Here is an 18,952-nt window from a genome sequence, read left to right on the forward strand (position 1 = left end):
ATGCATACAGCCGAACGTATAACCTCCTCCTTTTTTGAGACGGTTAAAAATGTTTATGTATGCTTAGAGACATAATGGACGTGTGCCGCAGCATAGTGACGGAAGAAATTAAATTGAAAAACATGCATGTAGGCAATGATCTTTCATTGTAGGTACCTAGATATTTACTTATTAGGAGCGTAAATTATGAAAATATTTTATTTCTTTGATTATTATCATCATAATTAGCTGATATTGTCTTCTATTTTTTCAATGTCCCTCGGCACACTTCGTGTTTCGGCTGTCGTCGAGTTTTACTCAGACTCAGTTGCCTTTTGCCTTTGGTATATACTGGACGCTTTCAGTCATCTTGAAAGTATGTAGAGTTGCTATTACATTTTGTATTTATTATACAAGCCGCTAAAGTCACGAGACACGACAATAACAGGAAAATTAATAAATGATTAATAACCGGAAAAATATTTAGTTATATAAAAGAAACACACTTTACTTACTTCATATTTTTGTTAACTTGTTTATTAACATGGAGTAAATGTTATTAAAAATAGGGAAATAGTATTATAACTATATATAGTTCACAAGGAAATCAAAAGAAAGCAACAATAAAGTACTTTGTTCAAAATTCAAATTATTATAGATTTTAAATGTATTATATTAATAGGCACGGGAATTGATATTCGTGTGCATTCGGAAAACCGATAATTGCCGAGAGACATCGAAAAAAATAGAAGCACTATGTATCTATAAATAAAATCGGTGATTGAAAGTGCCACTTTAATTTTTGAGTAAAAATAACAAATAAGTGAGAAAAGTACTAACACGAAGAAAAAGAGTATCATACTTAATTTCGACAAACACTATAAACGACTCGATAGTACTTTGACTACATATTCATTTGACGGAACACTACTTCGACAAAATACTTTTTACGTTACTAGTCCGACAGATCACTGCTACGACAACACAAACATTCAATAGGTCACTACATCGACCGAAAACTACTTCGTTCAAGTCACTATTCCAACAAAACATGAAATCGACAAATAACTGCTTAACTAGTTATTAATTATTTCTCATACATATTTATATATATGAGATATTCCGCTCAAGAATGAAGTGGTCCCTAAGTAGTCTCTCAGTATAGCAAATATTTATATTAAATATTTCATGTTCTGTCGAAATAGTGACCAGTCGAATACATTTGTGTTATCGAAGACTACATCGATAAATACTATAGAATACTAATTCTATCGGTGTAGTGACCTATCGAATGTTTCTGTTGTCGAAGCAGAGTGTTCTGTCGGTCTAGTGACCTGTCGAACATGTGTTTTGTCGAAGTAGTGTTCCGTCGAATTAATGTGTAGTCGAAGTATTATCGAGTCGAAATAGTGTTTGTGGAAATTAAGTATGACATTCAAAGAAAAATCATTAAGAAATAGATTTGATTTGTAACTTTTTTGAGATTGACATGTGACACGTTTGGATATGTCTCTGGTACAAACACATGGCACGACATTGCTAGCGGTAGCATTCCGTTGTTTCAATTAATTTTATGAACATTATTTTATCAAGCTAATTATCACTTCAAACCCTACTTATTATTATTAGTGACATAATTTAATCGAACCAGCGAAAGAAAATATTAGCGTGAATAACTAACAAAAGGTGCGCAAGTAAGTATAGCTCTTGAGTCATTTACTTGCGTAGAAAATTGCACCCAATCCTTTTTCAGTCGCCCGATGTATGCTGAGAGTCGCTAGTAGTAAATACTAAGCCTCGTTTGTATAAATATTCCACTATTTTAAATAGAAAACCACCGTGAGACTCAGACATATTAAATATATATAAATAACGGATTTAAGTCCAATGTTTCGAACCAGTTCGTGGTCCTTAATCATGAGATTCCCTCGGTGACTCGGAAATTGCGCGCCAAAGCCCTGAAATTAAAAAAAAACTTGTGATATTATGTATTAAAGTACAATATGATATTATAAAAAAACCCTTAAAGTGTTACAATACTACACAACTTCAGAGTTCTGAAATGGAGATCCATGGTGATTATGATTTTGTATTTTACACAATAGCTAAATTAAAATAATGTTAAACATCAAAAGATGCACCTTGTGGAGTAGAGGTGTACGTACCCGAATGGTTGGAATTGGCACAAGACCGAAAGAAATGGCGTACTTTAGCGTCAGAAGCCAAGATCCATTTCGGATCGCGGAGCCAGTCAAGTGAGTAAGTAAAAGATGCAAGTTAACTGAGTTTAAATAAACGTAGCATGAACCGTAGAGGGGAAGCAGTCTGCCGCAGGCCGTCGGCCCTCCCAAATGAAGGATTAGTTGGAGGGCGAGAGGGTCGAATCCACTCATGTCACTAGGTCAGCACTCTTAAGAACATATTTGCTATATGTACACATATGTTTCCAGTTATTTAGTTATATAAGCATTAGTTTTGAAAGAGAAATAATAATTATTAAGTTTTTTTTAACACCAATGGATTTTTTGCTTAATTTCATTTTCAAATTCAAATTATAAAATTGACCAAAAAAAATCCATCGGTGTTTAAAAAAACTCATTACAAAATCTGATTTTCAAAAATTGGTCAGAACGTGTTTGTTCCCTAGAGACCTTTGATGTGTGTATTATAAATATTGTTTTATTTATGTTGAGTTTTTTCGAAGGACCTCTAAGTTGGACTTGTATTGGATCACCAACCACGAATACAATATGAAATAATAATTCAAATCTCAACGGCCGGAAGCCCAGGTGAATTTGACACTACATCGATTGCGAAATATTTTCTTGTCAGTGTACCATTGGTGTGGAAATATAGATCGGCAAATTATAACATTAAGTGACGGGAAGAACAAGTCGTGCGCCTGATTATAAGCTACACGCGTGTCAGTATAACAGTTGCAGTGCCACTCAAATGTTTAAATCGCAAAGATCTGATTCACATTGCCGCTGCGCCGTAACCCTGAAACTTATGTTGACAAGTCTCATGTGCCTGTGATTTCACCAGCACCCTTACCCTTCAAAACCGGAACACAGTGCTGCTGAGTCATGTCTCAGTCATGCTGTATCACTGTTTGGCTTGGAAATAGATAAAGTTACTAAACCTACCTACCTAGCTTAACCAAGATTCATCAGTCATTACTGCTACACATAGACCTCCCCAATCTTCGGGATCCCACGGTAACCATAACACCCGGTCATGCGGGCAACGCCGCTGGGAATCCCACATAGCTTTCGAGCCTACCCAGGCTTGGTCGTTTATGCATAAAGCATTTCTCCACCGTAAAAAAAGAAGGCCTCCTAATTAGAATGGAATGACAGCGGATCTTTGCGATCTTCCCCAGGCCATCGTCTGTCCACTTAGCAGCAGGTCGTTCTACACTTTGACGTCCCGCTCGCAGGCGCCACTCGACCTCGATCATGTATAAAAGAAAATTATAAGTCCTCTTTAATTCAACAGAATTGAAGTACCATTTTCAAGCAGAACCTTAAGTGTCTATACAACCTTAAATGCCTTCGTTTCATTCCGCATAACAGTGAAAGTGTTGAATCTATCACTTTGGAAAAATATAGTAATATTGAGGATTTACACCGATTACTAGACGGTGTGAAATCACGATTCCTAAGTATTTCCACGATAGAAAAAAAAAACACAAACTTACCGCGAAATTTTCAAGAAAACCGGTGTATTCAATAGGTAATTTACATATTACCAAAGATTTTTTTTATATCAACTGAACTAAATAGAACACATAGTACACGATATACATTTTTCAAATGGCTTTAATTTCATTTGTAAAAAAGTAAATTCTGAAATAAAGCCAGTGCCGCTCGACCCAAGCAAAATGAAGCGTATTCGTACGGGAATAATTTGAATTCGGGCTGAGGTAGTAGGTAAGTGTAGAAAGTTATAGACATACATAATCAACAATAAAGAAATTTTATTTCATGACGTGAGAAACGATCTCTATGTAACACACTTGACTGGCTTGCTGTGACGTTATTGCGTGTATAAAGGATTCGAAAAGGCATTTCTTGTAAAGTAGATACATAGCATTTCAAATCGTAATATCTATTACATACTCCGCATTACAACTCACCGCACCTAGGATTGACTTTTGCTTGTTGCATAATAATAATAATAAAAGATGACGAAAATCGCTTAGTATACGCCTGAAGAGAATATCGACCAAGTAGGGATAGTGTCCGCCATACATCTGGATGACCGATGAGCTGATGAAGCTTTTGGGCACAATCACTGAAGTAATTCCGTAGAAAACCGACAAACATGCAACTTTGCTTCGATTATTCGGATTCGGCGAATAAAAGAACAAAAGAAGCATGTTCTACCCTTAGAAGGTTAAAGTGTGAAACACACAAAGAGCGAGCGGGTCGGGTCGGGACCGCGGCGAGTCTGATTCCGTTTATTTAAATGGACGAAAACACACCGAGTGCGGGCGCGTGCGCCCGTCTCACGTCCGGGCTCGGTGTATTGTCATTTATATAAATCCACGACCCGTCGCGCTCCCAACCCGACCCGTCATCCATATAAATCCACCACCGCCCGACCCGCACCCTCTCTCTGTGTGTTTCACGCTTAAGTCAAGGATATGAATTCAGGGCGCGATCATCATATATATAATCTTCGTAAACCGAAGCCTTGATTGGAAGCCACATCGCCGTCATACATCTTGCCCACACGGTTGGGGCGCAAATAAACTTTTATCTTACGATTATCGCATACGTGATTCCCAAGCGAAACATACTTATTCACAACTAGATAAACGCTCGCGTGTTTTATATTGCGTACGAAATTGTCCATTTACAAGATTGAAACAAGCAGTTATTTACGATGGTGAAAGAATCTTTCGATTTTACGAACCGCAAATTTTACGGCAGTTAGGCAACCCATACATAATGCAAACGTGGGCGGGCAATGCTAGTGCGAGTAAAGATAATATATACAGATTCAGAAATTTGCTATCGCATAAGTTTAGGGCGATTTCAGATTAGCCGCTGTGGAAGCGCTGTAGTGGCGCGATTGCGGCCCGGCAGCCGTGGGTCTGTAGCGCTTCAGTTATTTTTAACCGATCGGAAATAGGGTACCTCAGTATTGGTCCCATTTAAATTTTAAAATATTCCACCTCTAAGAATGGCAAACTAGGGGATGAATTCTGTTTCGCGCAATTTCCTGTAACCGATTTCAATAAAACTTGGCAAATAGATGTAATTTGATGAACTTTTGAGGTCGGTTTTTTTAGTACTCTGTACCGAGATTACTTTGTTCACTATTGTGACTGCAAAAGTGGCGCGCGGGAGTCACGAAAGTAACCCAAGGGGCACGAGCTGCGACGCTTCTATCGAATTCGCTTGACGCTACAAGCGTGAATTACAAATATATGATTTTGTTTGTAAAAGGTCACAAAATAGCACTGCAACTTGCAGCGAAATTCGCTACGAGCGGGTTTGCACGAGGGTTGGATGATCTGACGGCTAGAACAATTGTACGAGAAAGTTCCATAGTTTGCACGAGACAGTCGCTCCACGCGCCCCGACAGATGCAGTCGCTCCGCGCGTCAGCGTTTATAACAAATTTTGTTTTTACTTGCTTTTCGCTTACTAATTATGAATATAGAAAAATTTATAACTTGGCAGTACAAGATCGGCCAGCGTTGTGGATGAGTTCACATCCACAACATAAGATCAGGACTACTCCTTGTCGCAAATTAATAATATCTTGTGAAAAAAGTACTACTTTCAAAACAATATTAAGATATTTTTGACAGCGATATTTTCACGTGTAATGATGACGCGTGATCGCAGTGAACTGAATTATTCCTCCCACCAGCGACAAGCGAATTACCAACGTGGGTGTATTTAGACGCTTTAAAACTGACGCTTTCAGCGAATAACGCTTCAAGCGTGGCGATATTTTCGTGGCCGAGACATTATGTTGCAACTGCGCTTCTAAATATTGTATGAAAAAATTAGTGGAGGCGCGATTGCAGCGCTTTTATAAGCGTCTAATGTACAGACGCCTTTATATAGGAACTTAAAAAATGAAACATCGGCATAACGTTTTTATTTTCCATTTATTTATTTTATTTACCAATTGCTTATAATCTCCAGCGCCTATACCTCACCGTTTCACACATCACTATCAATAGAAAGCTTTTGACAGACAGGCGCGACTTACAATCCTTTGGCTGTTTTACAGTACATTATTATTAAGCACATTGGTCTGAACACTAAAATTTATTCCGTTTAATATGCTCCACGCACTGCTCATGGCATAGTTCCTATTAAACATGTGCGCCGCTCTGCCACGCCGACGATTTTACGATTTGCACATTAGGCCACAAATTCGCAACGACTGTGAGTTCAGCAGGGCGTTCAAGGTTTGCGCGTACATTGCGCACAAACGTGTGTCTTGAATGATACATCCAACACTAGACACAACGTATGCACAAAGCTTGAATGTACCAACATTTCGAATTTGCGACCTAACATATGAGAGTCGATGCGTTTAGCGTTACACAAATGTAATATTCAGTAATGTTTGCACTTTGATGTACCATTTCGGCAACGTAATTAGTCGGTTTTTTTTAAATCGGTTTTAGTACTTTTTGCATTTCTAGTTATTAAAACTTTAAAGTAACGTAAATTAGCCTTTATCGTCACCATAATAAAGGGAGCGCCTGTCTATAAAAACCTTAAGACGTAAATTGCTCTGACCGTTTACAATTCACAAAAAAGGTGTACAGAGTAGAAAGTTCAAAGTAAAAATATTTGTTGGTGCCCAATTTTTGGATAATTCGCTCGGTGTGACATTCAGTAATCATATAATCCACTCGAATTACTCTTTTACCTTCTCATAGAATTAAGTATTTCATACCCATATGATAATGGTAAAAAAATTATAATATAATAAGATATTGACAATCAAATCGTCTGTTTAAAAGGGAAAACCACATAAGTGACATTTTAAACAACAAGTCTTTAATTTATACAGCCATGGTAAGAAAGTCACTATCTTGCTGCACGTGATACTCAATAACAAAAAAGCTATAAACTTAATAAGAGTTTTATCTGCAGAAAGATGGTGATTTTCTTACAACAGGTACATAATTTAGAGATTTTTTGTGGAAAATGTCACTTATGTGGTTTTACCTTTAAGCAGAAGAAATGTGAAAATAGAATTTAATATATCAGGAATTAGAAAGAAACAACAAGAGCAGAGTACGACGTCGACGATGGCAGAGAGTTTTTGCAACGAAATATACATAGCATAATGAATATCTATGTGTGTTACGTATAAACTTCCGATACTGCACAGGCGTTCTCCAGAAGACTCGCGATCTCTTTCGGCTCGTAGCTAGTTTGTACGTTCCACAATTGACATGCGAGTTAATTATTATGCTATGGTTACAAAAACACGCTTGCATTCCATTCCGCGGTAATGCTAGTTGACTGTAATGAGAAAGGGACAGAACATCCCCCTACTGACTGCAAACTGTTATTTGAGATATCGGAAAACGAGTTTCAGTTCCATTTTTTGCATGTTCAAGGACGTTAATTGAAGCAAATAAATCCTTTAGGGAAATAATATATTTGCAAATAATCGAGTGATTTTTATGACTTTCATGTATGCACCTTACCTAGCGAGTGATTAAAAAATTGAACTCCACAAAGACAACAGAACAAGGACTATATATAAAGTACATTGAGCAAAAGTAAAATAAATATAACGTATAAAACTACTTAACAATAAAGAACTACAAATTTGAAATTATAAATCTATAAATTCATTAAACTTTTCCCTATTCCTATAATTTATATTTCAATCGGTCTAAAGGAAACAAAATAAAATATATAAGAAATATATTTTAAATAATTTTAAGAGCTTGCTTCACCGCTTGCTAATTAAAATTACTACAGTCTAATCAGAACTTACACAGATATGATATCTGGCAAGTAATGTTTATATCATTTATATTATATGTATAGCATAGATTCGTCAAATTATATTACGTAAGCAATAAAATTAAATGGGGGCGAAACAGGCTTCAAATATCAAATATTTGAGCCACTAAATCTAAAAATATGTGTCCTACACGCTCTTTTTAGTGAAAAGCCTTAATTTACATCTATTAAAGATAAATGGATACAATTACATTGGTTATTTAAAAAACGTATTTCGGAGAAACCTACAGCGTGACTTTTCTTTATTTTGGACCCGCCTGCGGGCTAAGTAAAATGATCCACATTAATTACGTGAAATGAAAGTGGCGAAAAAGACAAACCGGCTTATTAAGAGCTCCAATAACAATGGTCTTATATTCGTAAATCAATATCCATTAAATAATTGTTACGGGTGAAGCGTACGCAGCGCCATCTATCTCGACCTTTACGTTTACTTTGCTCTTTGAACAAATCGTCAGATATAGTGCAAATCCGCAAAATAAAAGGCGCTTATATATTAAACCAAATTTTACAGGAAAGGCATTTAAAGTTATTACTTTGTTATTTCAACGGATACGACTTTCACTTTTGCACAGTAAGCATTTATTTAAGTTGTCTACGAACTGATAACAAAAGATTCCCGTAAATCACGCTAGTTTGATTGCCACGACATTTACGCGGATTTGTATTGGCCACCAAATTACCGGAAAGGAAAGTCGTAATCCAATGCTAGTTACGCGTAATTGCACTATCCCCGACGAAATGTTTAAGAGGCAAGCAAAAAAAATGCTCATTTCATTTAATAGAAGTTTAAAAAATTCAGATCCGACCTACTACTGATGAAACTACAGGTGTCCATAATTTTTTTCAGGTCAGTCGTCAGACACTAGTTATTCTGTTCACAATGTAGTTTAAAGACTACCGAGTGATATTATAGATTTTTTTGACATGATTAAAACAGGACAGAATTTTCCGATTTCAAAGAAAGGAGGATGTTCTCAATTCGACTGTTTTTTTTTGTATGTATGTTACGCGATAACTCCGGTATTTGTGCACGGATTTTCATGATTCTTTTGTGTTGCAAAGAGGGTACCTCCAGTCTCATTAAATTTTGAAGAAAATCATCCACCTCTAAGAGTGGCTGTATACGCATGAAGATTCATTTTTATAAATAGCGCCTAAATTTTATTATAAGTAGCAATTATTTTAATGGTTGATTTTGCTATTCTCTAATTCAAGGCGTTTTTCTCTCAATATACTTTGCGTAATGAGAACAGATTTTTTTATCTCGTGTCAAGTTCCGTATAGTAACGAACTAGGGGATTAATCCTGGTTTGCGCACTTTCCAGTAACCGATTTAAAAAAAAATTTGGCAAATAGATGTAATTCCACGTACTTTTAAGGTCGGTTTTTTTAGTACTCTGTACTGAGATTATCACATAAATATTCATGGTGTTGTATTCCTTTAAATATTTCGATACCTCCAATCAACACTACGCCAACTTAATTTTTCGACATGTTCTGTTTTTATTTTGTTTCTTTATTTATTTTTTCACAAAATTCGTTTTTTTTTTTTTTGGCTTTTTTATCATATTTTGTTTTTTGTACCTGTGTTTTTTCTTCACAAAATACGGGGAGCATAATATTAGTACATAAATATGGCTGTTTACAAAAATAACAGGAAATGACCAAAAAATAAAGTTGGCGTAGTGTTCATTGGAGGTATCGATTTTCGTTTTGACAAAAAGTAAAATAAAATACAAAAAAAATGCTAGTTGCATAAAATGCTGTAAATGTAATTTACGTAGAAATCTATCAATATTGAGTACCCACGCAAACATTGTACTTATATTAAATTTGTAATACATCCGTGTGTTAATTACGTAAATAATAAGGTTTTTAATCATCCAATTGCTGACTTCCATTGTCTTTTTTTATTGATAAAATCTAAACAGGGAAGACCAGTACCCCATTCAATGTTTATAGTATGCCTCTGTCAGTATTAAGTTATAGATAACAAGTTTATTTTAGACCCCAAAATAATGCAGATAATTAAGTTCATTTTTATATCATTGTCTCTGGGTCAAGCAGACATAATTAAGTCTAAAAAATTACACATCATTGCGAGGAACTAAGTCTAACAGCTAGAAAGAGTTTTAATTAAATATTTTTAAAACCTAATATTAAGGCTACCGAAATTCAGTTGCATAATTTCAGCGTTTCTCATTTCGTCCATTTGTGAAAAATTCATAGTTGAAATTATTATTTTCTCTGAAAATCGAATTGTACTTCATTGCCAAGTATAATTTTAATTACAGATGAGTAGTAGTCACAGAGTCGAAATGATTCAATCACAGATTAAGTTTCAAAAAGCAAAGGAAAATTTTTAATCAGTCAAGATTTGTGCGACTGATTTTTTTTCTATCCTCAGCTGAATCTTCGACTATGTCTGAATCCATAGATCATCTGACACTTTGATTTGAAATAACATATCTTTCAATATAATTAGCAATTTTTGGTTTCCAATCACGCTGCCGTACTTTAAGATCACAAACTGTTACACATAATGTAATGTGTTACCTTTGATAGTTTACCAGAATCTCATTATAAATAGTTCCTTTAGACCTCTCTTTAATTTCCTTGAAGAGTAAAAAAGATAAGTAGAAAGTCGTACCATAAGCGGTGTAAATTTCTACGCCTCTACCATGAGTTTGCAGGGACAGTTGTCGCTAGCCAACTGCATAAAGCACCTATCATGGAAGAATGGCATAAGTGGAATTACGTCTTAACATGTTTATTTGCTCCATTAGATACAGAAAAATATAACCCACAACCCCTCCAATGAGAGAGAATGTGGGTTATATTTTTTTGTATCTAATTTCCAATAGGAGAAGTTCTGGGTTATATTTTTCTGTATCTAATAGAGCAATAAACATGTTTGACGTAATGCCAAACTTATGCCATTCTTCCATGAGGGGTGCATTTATTTGATAATTTCGTATGATATATTGGGCAGCGCCCCCAGCGGTCACAAAATGTAACATTTTTGTAAACAAATGTTTTACGCTATACAACTGTCAGTGTAAACGCGTGGTATAAGTAGAGCACCCTAAAATGGTGGTACTAATATTAATTTTGTCATCGATTATGATGTTGTTATAAAAAGAAATGAGCTTTTTTCTTAAAATCTGGTACGTGATGACAGTCCAAAAGGCTTTCAATAAGCTCCTGATCCAATCCATACGTAGAATATTACAGAATTTTATGCAGTACAAGTGTTGAGCGGTAACATCGTACGGACTCCAGTAAATGCGTTCGGATGCTTTGTTCTTTTCAGCCCACGACTGATATCGACTCGAGAAAGTAATAAAATGTACAAATCAATGCAAGAAAAACTCTTCAACGTCTGCGCCGCGTTCGCTCTTAGACTATACATTTACGCCTATTCGTTTTTCAGCCCGCATTTAAGCGTGTGAGAGAATCATCACAAAATAATTTTATCACAATCATTGTCTTCAAAAAACTAATGTCAGCATTGCTCGCCTAGAGCCGTATTGACGCATTATACAGGGTGATTTGTAAAATACTAACAACTTCGCAAGACTATATTACTAACATCATAAACAACAACTTGAGTTGCAGGACTTTTAATAATTCATTAGATTTTACTTACAAAAATAAAAAAATACTTAAATAGGTTGCTCTAAACGTTGATAACTCTGTGAGGTAACAAAAGAAAGCGGTAGTCGTAGGGGGGATGCATGCACGTTTGAACTCACTATCATATACAGAACTAAAAAGTGTCCGATTGTACAACAAAAACTTAAGTTTCTTTTTGGTAAATTTAATGTTTTGTAAAAAGTTTTGTTCCAAGTTGTTATTTATTATGTTTGTAATATGATCCTTCGAGAATGTCAGTATTTTAAAAATACCCCTACATAGTAGGAATATTTTTCCTCTTATATTATTAGTCCATATTATGTATCAATAATTTTGATTCAGACCAAAAAATATTGAAATCTGACATCATTGCGACGCAGTTGATGTTCAGACACGAATATGAACAATTCAATGCGTTTTAAGAACACGACCACCACCCTTAACGAAGGCCTGTAGTACAACTGGTTTAACAGAACAGCTGCATTACGACCGCTAAATATAATTCAAGTAACACCGAGCAGAGTATGAGCTTCGGTAAAATGTACCAACTAAGTTTGACCACAGAATAAATATTAGTACTATAATTTGGCGTGAAAGTGGGTCCCCAGTTGTATCCTTTTGGCGCATTGTAAATTCAGAGCATGTTGTCGTCGTGTATCATTTAACGCTCAAACAATCACGCAGTTCTTCTACTTTAAGTGTACAGATTTTATATAATACAGTGTTCTGAGAAGTGCTCCAGAATTCCGTTGCTCTGATACTCATAGTACAGACCAGTGGTGTGGTTGTCTAAAAAAAAGAATATACGTAGGTCTAAACCATAGAATACCTGGTTTTATTGCTGGGTATCTCATAGCTCTTCTCGGCGTATCGTGAATTAACCTTTACTCTATTCACCGAATCCGAAAAATTCTATAAGGCCAATTCTAATCTACGCTAACTGTCAAACGGAATGAATAAAACACCGGGGGGTGAATAATGAGAAACTAGCAAAGTTAATTTCTGACACTGAATAAATACAATAATGAAAATTTACCATTTTTTGTTTTTATAAACGTTATCGTTTATCTCTATTCACCCCGTTAGACACTATTCACTCAATCAGACAGTACTACAAAATAAAATGCCGAGAAATAACAAATATACATATATTAACAGATTTATGACAATGTACTGTTACGTATACCTAGCCAATTCAATCTATAGTTAAAAGAGTTGGACTCGTGGCTTGTTTACAGAAATGATGGATTCAAAGATATATCCGGTGGATTCAAACCTATATTCGGCAAAACATTAAAAAATTGATGCATTTGTGAAAAATAAACTTATAAAAAGAATGTCATATTTTAATTTAAAAAAATAAATAACTATTTCCATTCTGTACTAACATAGTATAATCAGACAAGTATGGTAACTCCATATAAACATAGCTGTATGATTTGTACGTCTGCGCGCCCAGCGCGCACCGTGTATGGTCGCACCCATTCGCAGATTTTTTTGAGACCAAGTGACGGGACGAACAAGTGGCCCACCTGGTGGTAAGTGACACGCCTATCCATAACAGTTGCAGTAGCACTCAGTGTGAAATCACAAAGATCTGAGGGGCACTGCCTCTGCGCGCGTCACCCTGAGACAAAAGTAGACAAGTCTCAGGTGCCATTTCACCAGCACCCTTACCTTCATAACTGGAACGCAGTAATGCTCACATTACTGCTTGACAGCAGAAATAGGTATACAATGAAATGCGCGTGTGACGACTAGTGCTGAGCAATCGCGAAATTATGCGAATGGGTGCGGCCGTTCACAGCGCGTAGCGGGCGCGCACACGTATAAGTCATGCTGCTCCGTTTGTATGAAGTTACCGTACTTGTCTAATTATATTATGATACTGATCTTCACTAAATAAAGTTTACTACCCTCATTACATAGAAAAACATCACATTCACATATTATTCAGATAAAGCGTCAGAACTTATTTTCAAAATAATATTCCTTTTATTGTAGCCGCTGATTAAAACATCATAATATACAGAGATGGGCAATGGGTTAAAACCAAATCAACTCGCCTATTTTCGCCCATAAGGTTTTAACCCATTTCTGCCAAAACCCGTGGGCGGATACATTATACTATTAATTTGTTATAATTCCATACTTATTAGAAATTTCGATGTAAAAAATGTTTTTTAGACGAAACTAGCAACTCCACACAATACCCCTTGTTATACCACCTTGCCATCCTCTGGAGTCTTACTTACTAGTAGGGATGCACATTACGTTTCGATTTTTATGAAAAACGATTTAACGGTACAATAACGAATTTCTGTATAGATTTTAATCCTATTTTCAAGCGAATTGATTCAAAAGAAAGGTGAAATAGGTGACAAAGCAATAAACATTTTATATTGATATCATTACATTTGTACAAAACTCGATTGACAAATATTTCGTTTGTAAATAGTTTTTGTCCTCGATTTCGGGATAATGGGTTTTAACCCGAATAAAATCCGGCGTTAACAAAGCGCAGGGTTAAAACCCTGGCCCTTGCCCATCTCTGATAATATTTCACATTATAATAACGTTTGTGTTGTGTACCTATAATTGGCTGTTCTGTATGCTTTGTGAAAGTTGTTTTTATTTACATTATTTATTCGATTGTCGATTTGATTACACGTCATCGTTTTTGCTAAAATTTATATTCATAATCGATATATCATTATTATAATTATTATTATTTTACTTATGTATACTTTTAAACAAAGTGACTTTTCATTAGTATTGCACAAGCATATTAGACTATAGCTTAATACGCCCTTCTTAGGGAATATATGCATAGCAGTAAAATACATACAATGGGTTACGGCGAGTTATACGTGCCGCCAAAATTCTTGGTTGAGAATTGTAGCTTACGCCATTAACACTGCGTTGAAAATTGCAATTTCATCGTGACACTTCGAGTGTCTTAATGTACGTAGATAATTTGGCGTGTCTCTATATGTATTGGTCAGAAAAACAAAGTTCATAAGACTCGCTAAGAACGATAGATAGTAAAGAAAAACAAAATGTTAAGTCGTAAAAACAAAACAATTATTCACGAGTCCAATTCTCAATCTGTTTAAATCACAAAGAGATCGCATTTCGAGGTCAGACCGCGATAAGTATATTCGTCTCTCTCACACGCACGCCGCGGCGGTATGGTGAATCAGTTCGTGACCGTAGCCTGCTTTTGCCGTCGGTGATCATAGTTGACGAGTCGTTGCCCCACGAGGTATTTGTCGTTCTTTATGTGCTCGTACAGCTTACGGAATTGTCGGATCTGAAACAAGATACAAATAATTGGTATTTCTACACAGACCTACATTGGTGAAATTCGACGACCTTCGTGGTCGAGTACTTTGCACATCGATTTTCATGGTGTCGCCATCTCTGATGTCCTGGGTTGGATCCTCAGACGGGTCAATGAAGAAGCTCATTTTCTATATTATCTCAGTTCTGGGTGTTTGTGGAGCCGTCGTTGATTCCGATTTCCATAACACAAGAGCTTTAGTTACTTACTTTGGGATCAGACCATGTACTCTCGTTTTCCGTCCGATATCTGTCCGTATCAATTACTGCCACATAGGTAATACTCGACCACATTAAGATAATGTCCGGTATGAAGCTTCATTCGCATCATGAGCAGGGATCGGAATAGGTAGAGTTTTTTACCTAGACTTCCGAAGAACATAAGACAGAAAATGGAGACTGCCTTACGACAATATTTTAGGTCCTGGACATTTTCGGGATTCGGGAAATCACTTAAGAAAGTTAAAAATTTACGTAATTGGGGACAGGCAGGTACACTATATTTATCTTAACTTTGCGACGCAGTCGGTCGAATCTCTCTAAAAAAATGCCAACCGGGAGATCCTATAGTTCAAATTAAATATTGTCATATCACATTTTGCCATAAATCTAATAGTTTAGTAGGAAAAAATTAAATGTGTATTTTTTGCATGGAACCGTACCTTCAGTGCCACATCGTTAGTCTTAGTCGATCCAGTCTTAGAATCACTACAGACGTATTATTAGACCTATCTTCTATATACATACAAAAAAATACACATTTTATTTTTTTTCCTACAAAACTATTATATGTATGGCAAAATGTGATATGACAATATTTAATTAGGACAATAGGATCTCTCGATTGGCATTTTTTTATAAAGAGATATCGTGAAAAAAAATCCAATGTCGTCAATATCGCTGATCCGACCCACTGTGTTGCAAAGTTAAGATAAATATAGTGTACCTGCCTGTCCCCAATTACGTCAATTTTTAATATTATTCGGACTGAAACGGTCCGAACCCTGAGAAACGGTCGCGAGATAACACGTCCACGGCTTTTCCAGATGACCGAATGCGTCACATTGTGCACAAACTATTTGTTTGAAGATTAAATTGTATTCACGTGACTAACTTGGAAGACGGCAAGCGCAGTCAAGACGGTGATGAGTAGCAGAGCGGGATAGACGCGCCTAGCGAGCAGATTGCGCTGCGCGTGGGACGCCACCAGCAGCGGCGCCACCGAATGTGCTAGCGCGTATGGCACCGCCAGCGCCAGCCCCAGCCAGCACACGATGGGGGCTGCCACTTCGGTGAGGATGAACCTGCATCAGAAAAGTAAGTTGTACTACTATGCATAAGTGGCCAGCATTCTCCAAGTCGTCGTCCCGGTTAGGCATACAGACACTAGTTCGAATACAGAGGATGAAAGTACTGAATTCGACTGTATTTTACACACAAATGTTTTGCAACTATTCCTAAAATTATGAACTGATATTCTTTTTTTTTATAGAAAGGTTGGAATCCGGTTTATGGAATTTCATCCAGTTTCCGTTAAGTGATTTCAATGAAACTTGGCTAACAGAATTCCACAAACTTTTGAGATCGGTTTTTTTTATTAAAAAAGTTATAGTTATGTTTGTATCTGTTCGGTCTTTGTGTCAATAATAATAATAAACCAGTGAAGTATTTTTACACAAATATATGACTATCAAGGTAGTTCACAATATTCGTTACAAATAAATATTGCGAACTTCCCCAAATCAACCACCACCCCATATCCCGGGGAGGGTAAAATCAATAGATAAAACCTTTTACCGGCTTGTTTTATCTTGCAAAATCACGCGTTCTATTTTGCTAACAGTTTTAAGCAATCTCAAAAGTACTTATAAATTGAATTGTGATGAACGCGTACAAATATTTAAGTTGAAGATAGCATTCTAATTGGTATTTTAATAATATAGGGGATAACGAATTAAGATTGTACCTTTTTTATTTGTTTATAAAATTACACGGTTTTAAAATGTTTCAACAATAAGTATTGATTTTTGGAACGAGAATTAGAACCATAAAAATATACGTACTTGAGGTCCATTTCGCGTATTCCGTCACGGTAAGCCTTCTCGATGGCTCGTCGCATGCGCCAATCGGGGCCCATCATAGTAAGCGCGCAAACGATCTTAGTGTAGAGCACGCCTAACGCCCAGTCCTGCCACACGAACAGCACCGGTGACTGCTCCAATGGGACCCTCAATGGGATTACCAGTACCTGGCAAGGAAAAAAACAGGTCGAATGAATGACCAGATTAAAAAACGTCACTGTACACTACACAATAAGACTTTTGATGATACAGAAGGCTTGCTAAAAGTTATTTCATAATTATATCTCAATAACTATTCATTTATAAATTATAGTGGTTTTTTTAATGGGACAATATGGGGAAATCCAACGACTCAGGGTTTCTCTAGTGCGGGGCTATGTTGATTGCGAGCGTTATTATTATTATTATTATTATTATTATTATACAAGATACAAGGAAACTGTCTTAGGAACCATTCAGTCTTTATTGTGAAAACAATTTTGGCATGGTCAATTTTTCGGTTAAGCGTGAGTTGTCCATAAAAATGAATGAAATTGATCAATTTTTTTTATTGAAAGAAAAGAAAGAAGAAAGAAAATACATTTCTTTGTTTACCGCAATGACACCCCAAAAGACATTTAAAGACAATATTGCTCAAAAGACATTATTGCTGATCGCCTCAGTTTCATGAAGGGATCATTTCATTGTATGGGACGAAAGAAATCGGGACCGGCACATACAACGCGCGTGCAGTATGCGAGCAGCGCACATGCAGCGCATTCACGGCGCATTGGCCAGATCTGTATGCACCGTAAAACTAGTGACACTACAGGCACATCAGATTTATCAACTTTATGATTCAGAATAGCACAGTAGCAGTGCACTCTTAGGTGTTTGTAATTTGACCCTCTCCCGTAGCATGGCTACGCATGATAATCGCGACGCGCGCGATAAAGTTGTAATAAGGGCGCGCTATTGGCTGTCTCAATCAGATCTAATTTCACTCACCTATTTCTACCGCCAAGCAGTAATGCTCACATTTTGAAGGGTAATGCGTGAAATTACAGGGACATGGGACTTGTCAACTTATGTCTCAGGAGCACGATATATTTAAGATTTAAATGTCAGTTTTATGCACCTTATGATAAGACAGCTCAAATTCTGAATTGTAAACCCCAACGTGATGTTAACTACACCATTATTCTAGCCAGATGATTGAACAGAAGAGATTTTGAATGACTTTGATTGTTTTGAAAGGGGCTCTTTTTCTAAGTATTATAACCCTTTTCGATTCATCAATACAAACATGTGTCAGTCACTGATGTCCAAGAATTACTAGTAACAATACCAATTTTCAATTTGTACATTGAAAAAGCATTGGGGTTTAAAGCACTGAGTGATATTATCTGTTGTGTGCGGTGACTTGATATGACAAAAAGGAGCTCACCAGCTCGAGCAGCAGGCCGAACATGAGGGGCACGAGGCCGAGCAGCGCGGCGGCGGCCAGTGCGGCGCGGGCGGCCACACGGGCCCACATCGCCAGCCGAGTCAGCAGCGCCCCGCGCCCCCCGCGCGCCCAGCTGGCCGCCAGCGTGCCGCCGCGACCTAGCGCCCAGCACACGTACATGCCTGCAGGCACAGAACAATGAGTCGTATATGAGTCGTAACTCTAAATTCGACCCCTCCTACGAAAAGTATCGTATGTCGAAATTGCCAAGTTTACAGGGGAGCGTTCTGAATTCACTGTGATAAGCAAAACACGTGAATTTAGGTATTTCTCAGATTTATTCGAGAACGAGTTTTAAAGTAACGAGGTTTGCCATGTTCAAGTCATGTCAACTCAATTCCAGAATTTTGTGTTAAGTATTAGGGGTTAAAGTATGAAATTGCCGTTTTATTGCAATAAGTTCT

General features: G+C 36.7%; 1 protein-coding gene across 1 annotated transcript in view; it reads right to left on the minus strand.

Moving 5' to 3' along the window:
• Nucleotides 1-13,252: 13,252 nt before the first annotated feature.
• Nucleotides 13,253-18,952, minus strand: part of LOC113234131 (E3 ubiquitin-protein ligase MARCH6) — a 14,220-nt gene continuing 8,520 nt past the window's right edge. Inside the window, exons 7-10 of the mRNA XM_026469394.1 lie at nucleotides 18,489-18,670; nucleotides 17,045-17,229; nucleotides 16,096-16,285; nucleotides 13,253-14,952 (exon numbers count right to left, since the gene is read on the minus strand). Of these exons, the coding sequence (XP_026325179.1) occupies nucleotides 14,839-14,952; nucleotides 16,096-16,285; nucleotides 17,045-17,229; nucleotides 18,489-18,670 (671 nt within the window). The 3' untranslated portion in view covers nucleotides 13,253-14,838. The remainder of the gene's footprint in view (nucleotides 14,953-16,095; nucleotides 16,286-17,044; nucleotides 17,230-18,488; nucleotides 18,671-18,952) is intronic.

The sequence above is a fragment of the Hyposmocoma kahamanoa genome, unplaced genomic scaffold (assembly GCF_003589595.1).
Source record: "Hyposmocoma kahamanoa isolate Upper Pololo Valley unplaced genomic scaffold, ASM358959v1 81, whole genome shotgun sequence".
NCBI classification, from domain to species: Eukaryota; Metazoa; Arthropoda; class Insecta; order Lepidoptera; family Cosmopterigidae; genus Hyposmocoma; species Hyposmocoma kahamanoa.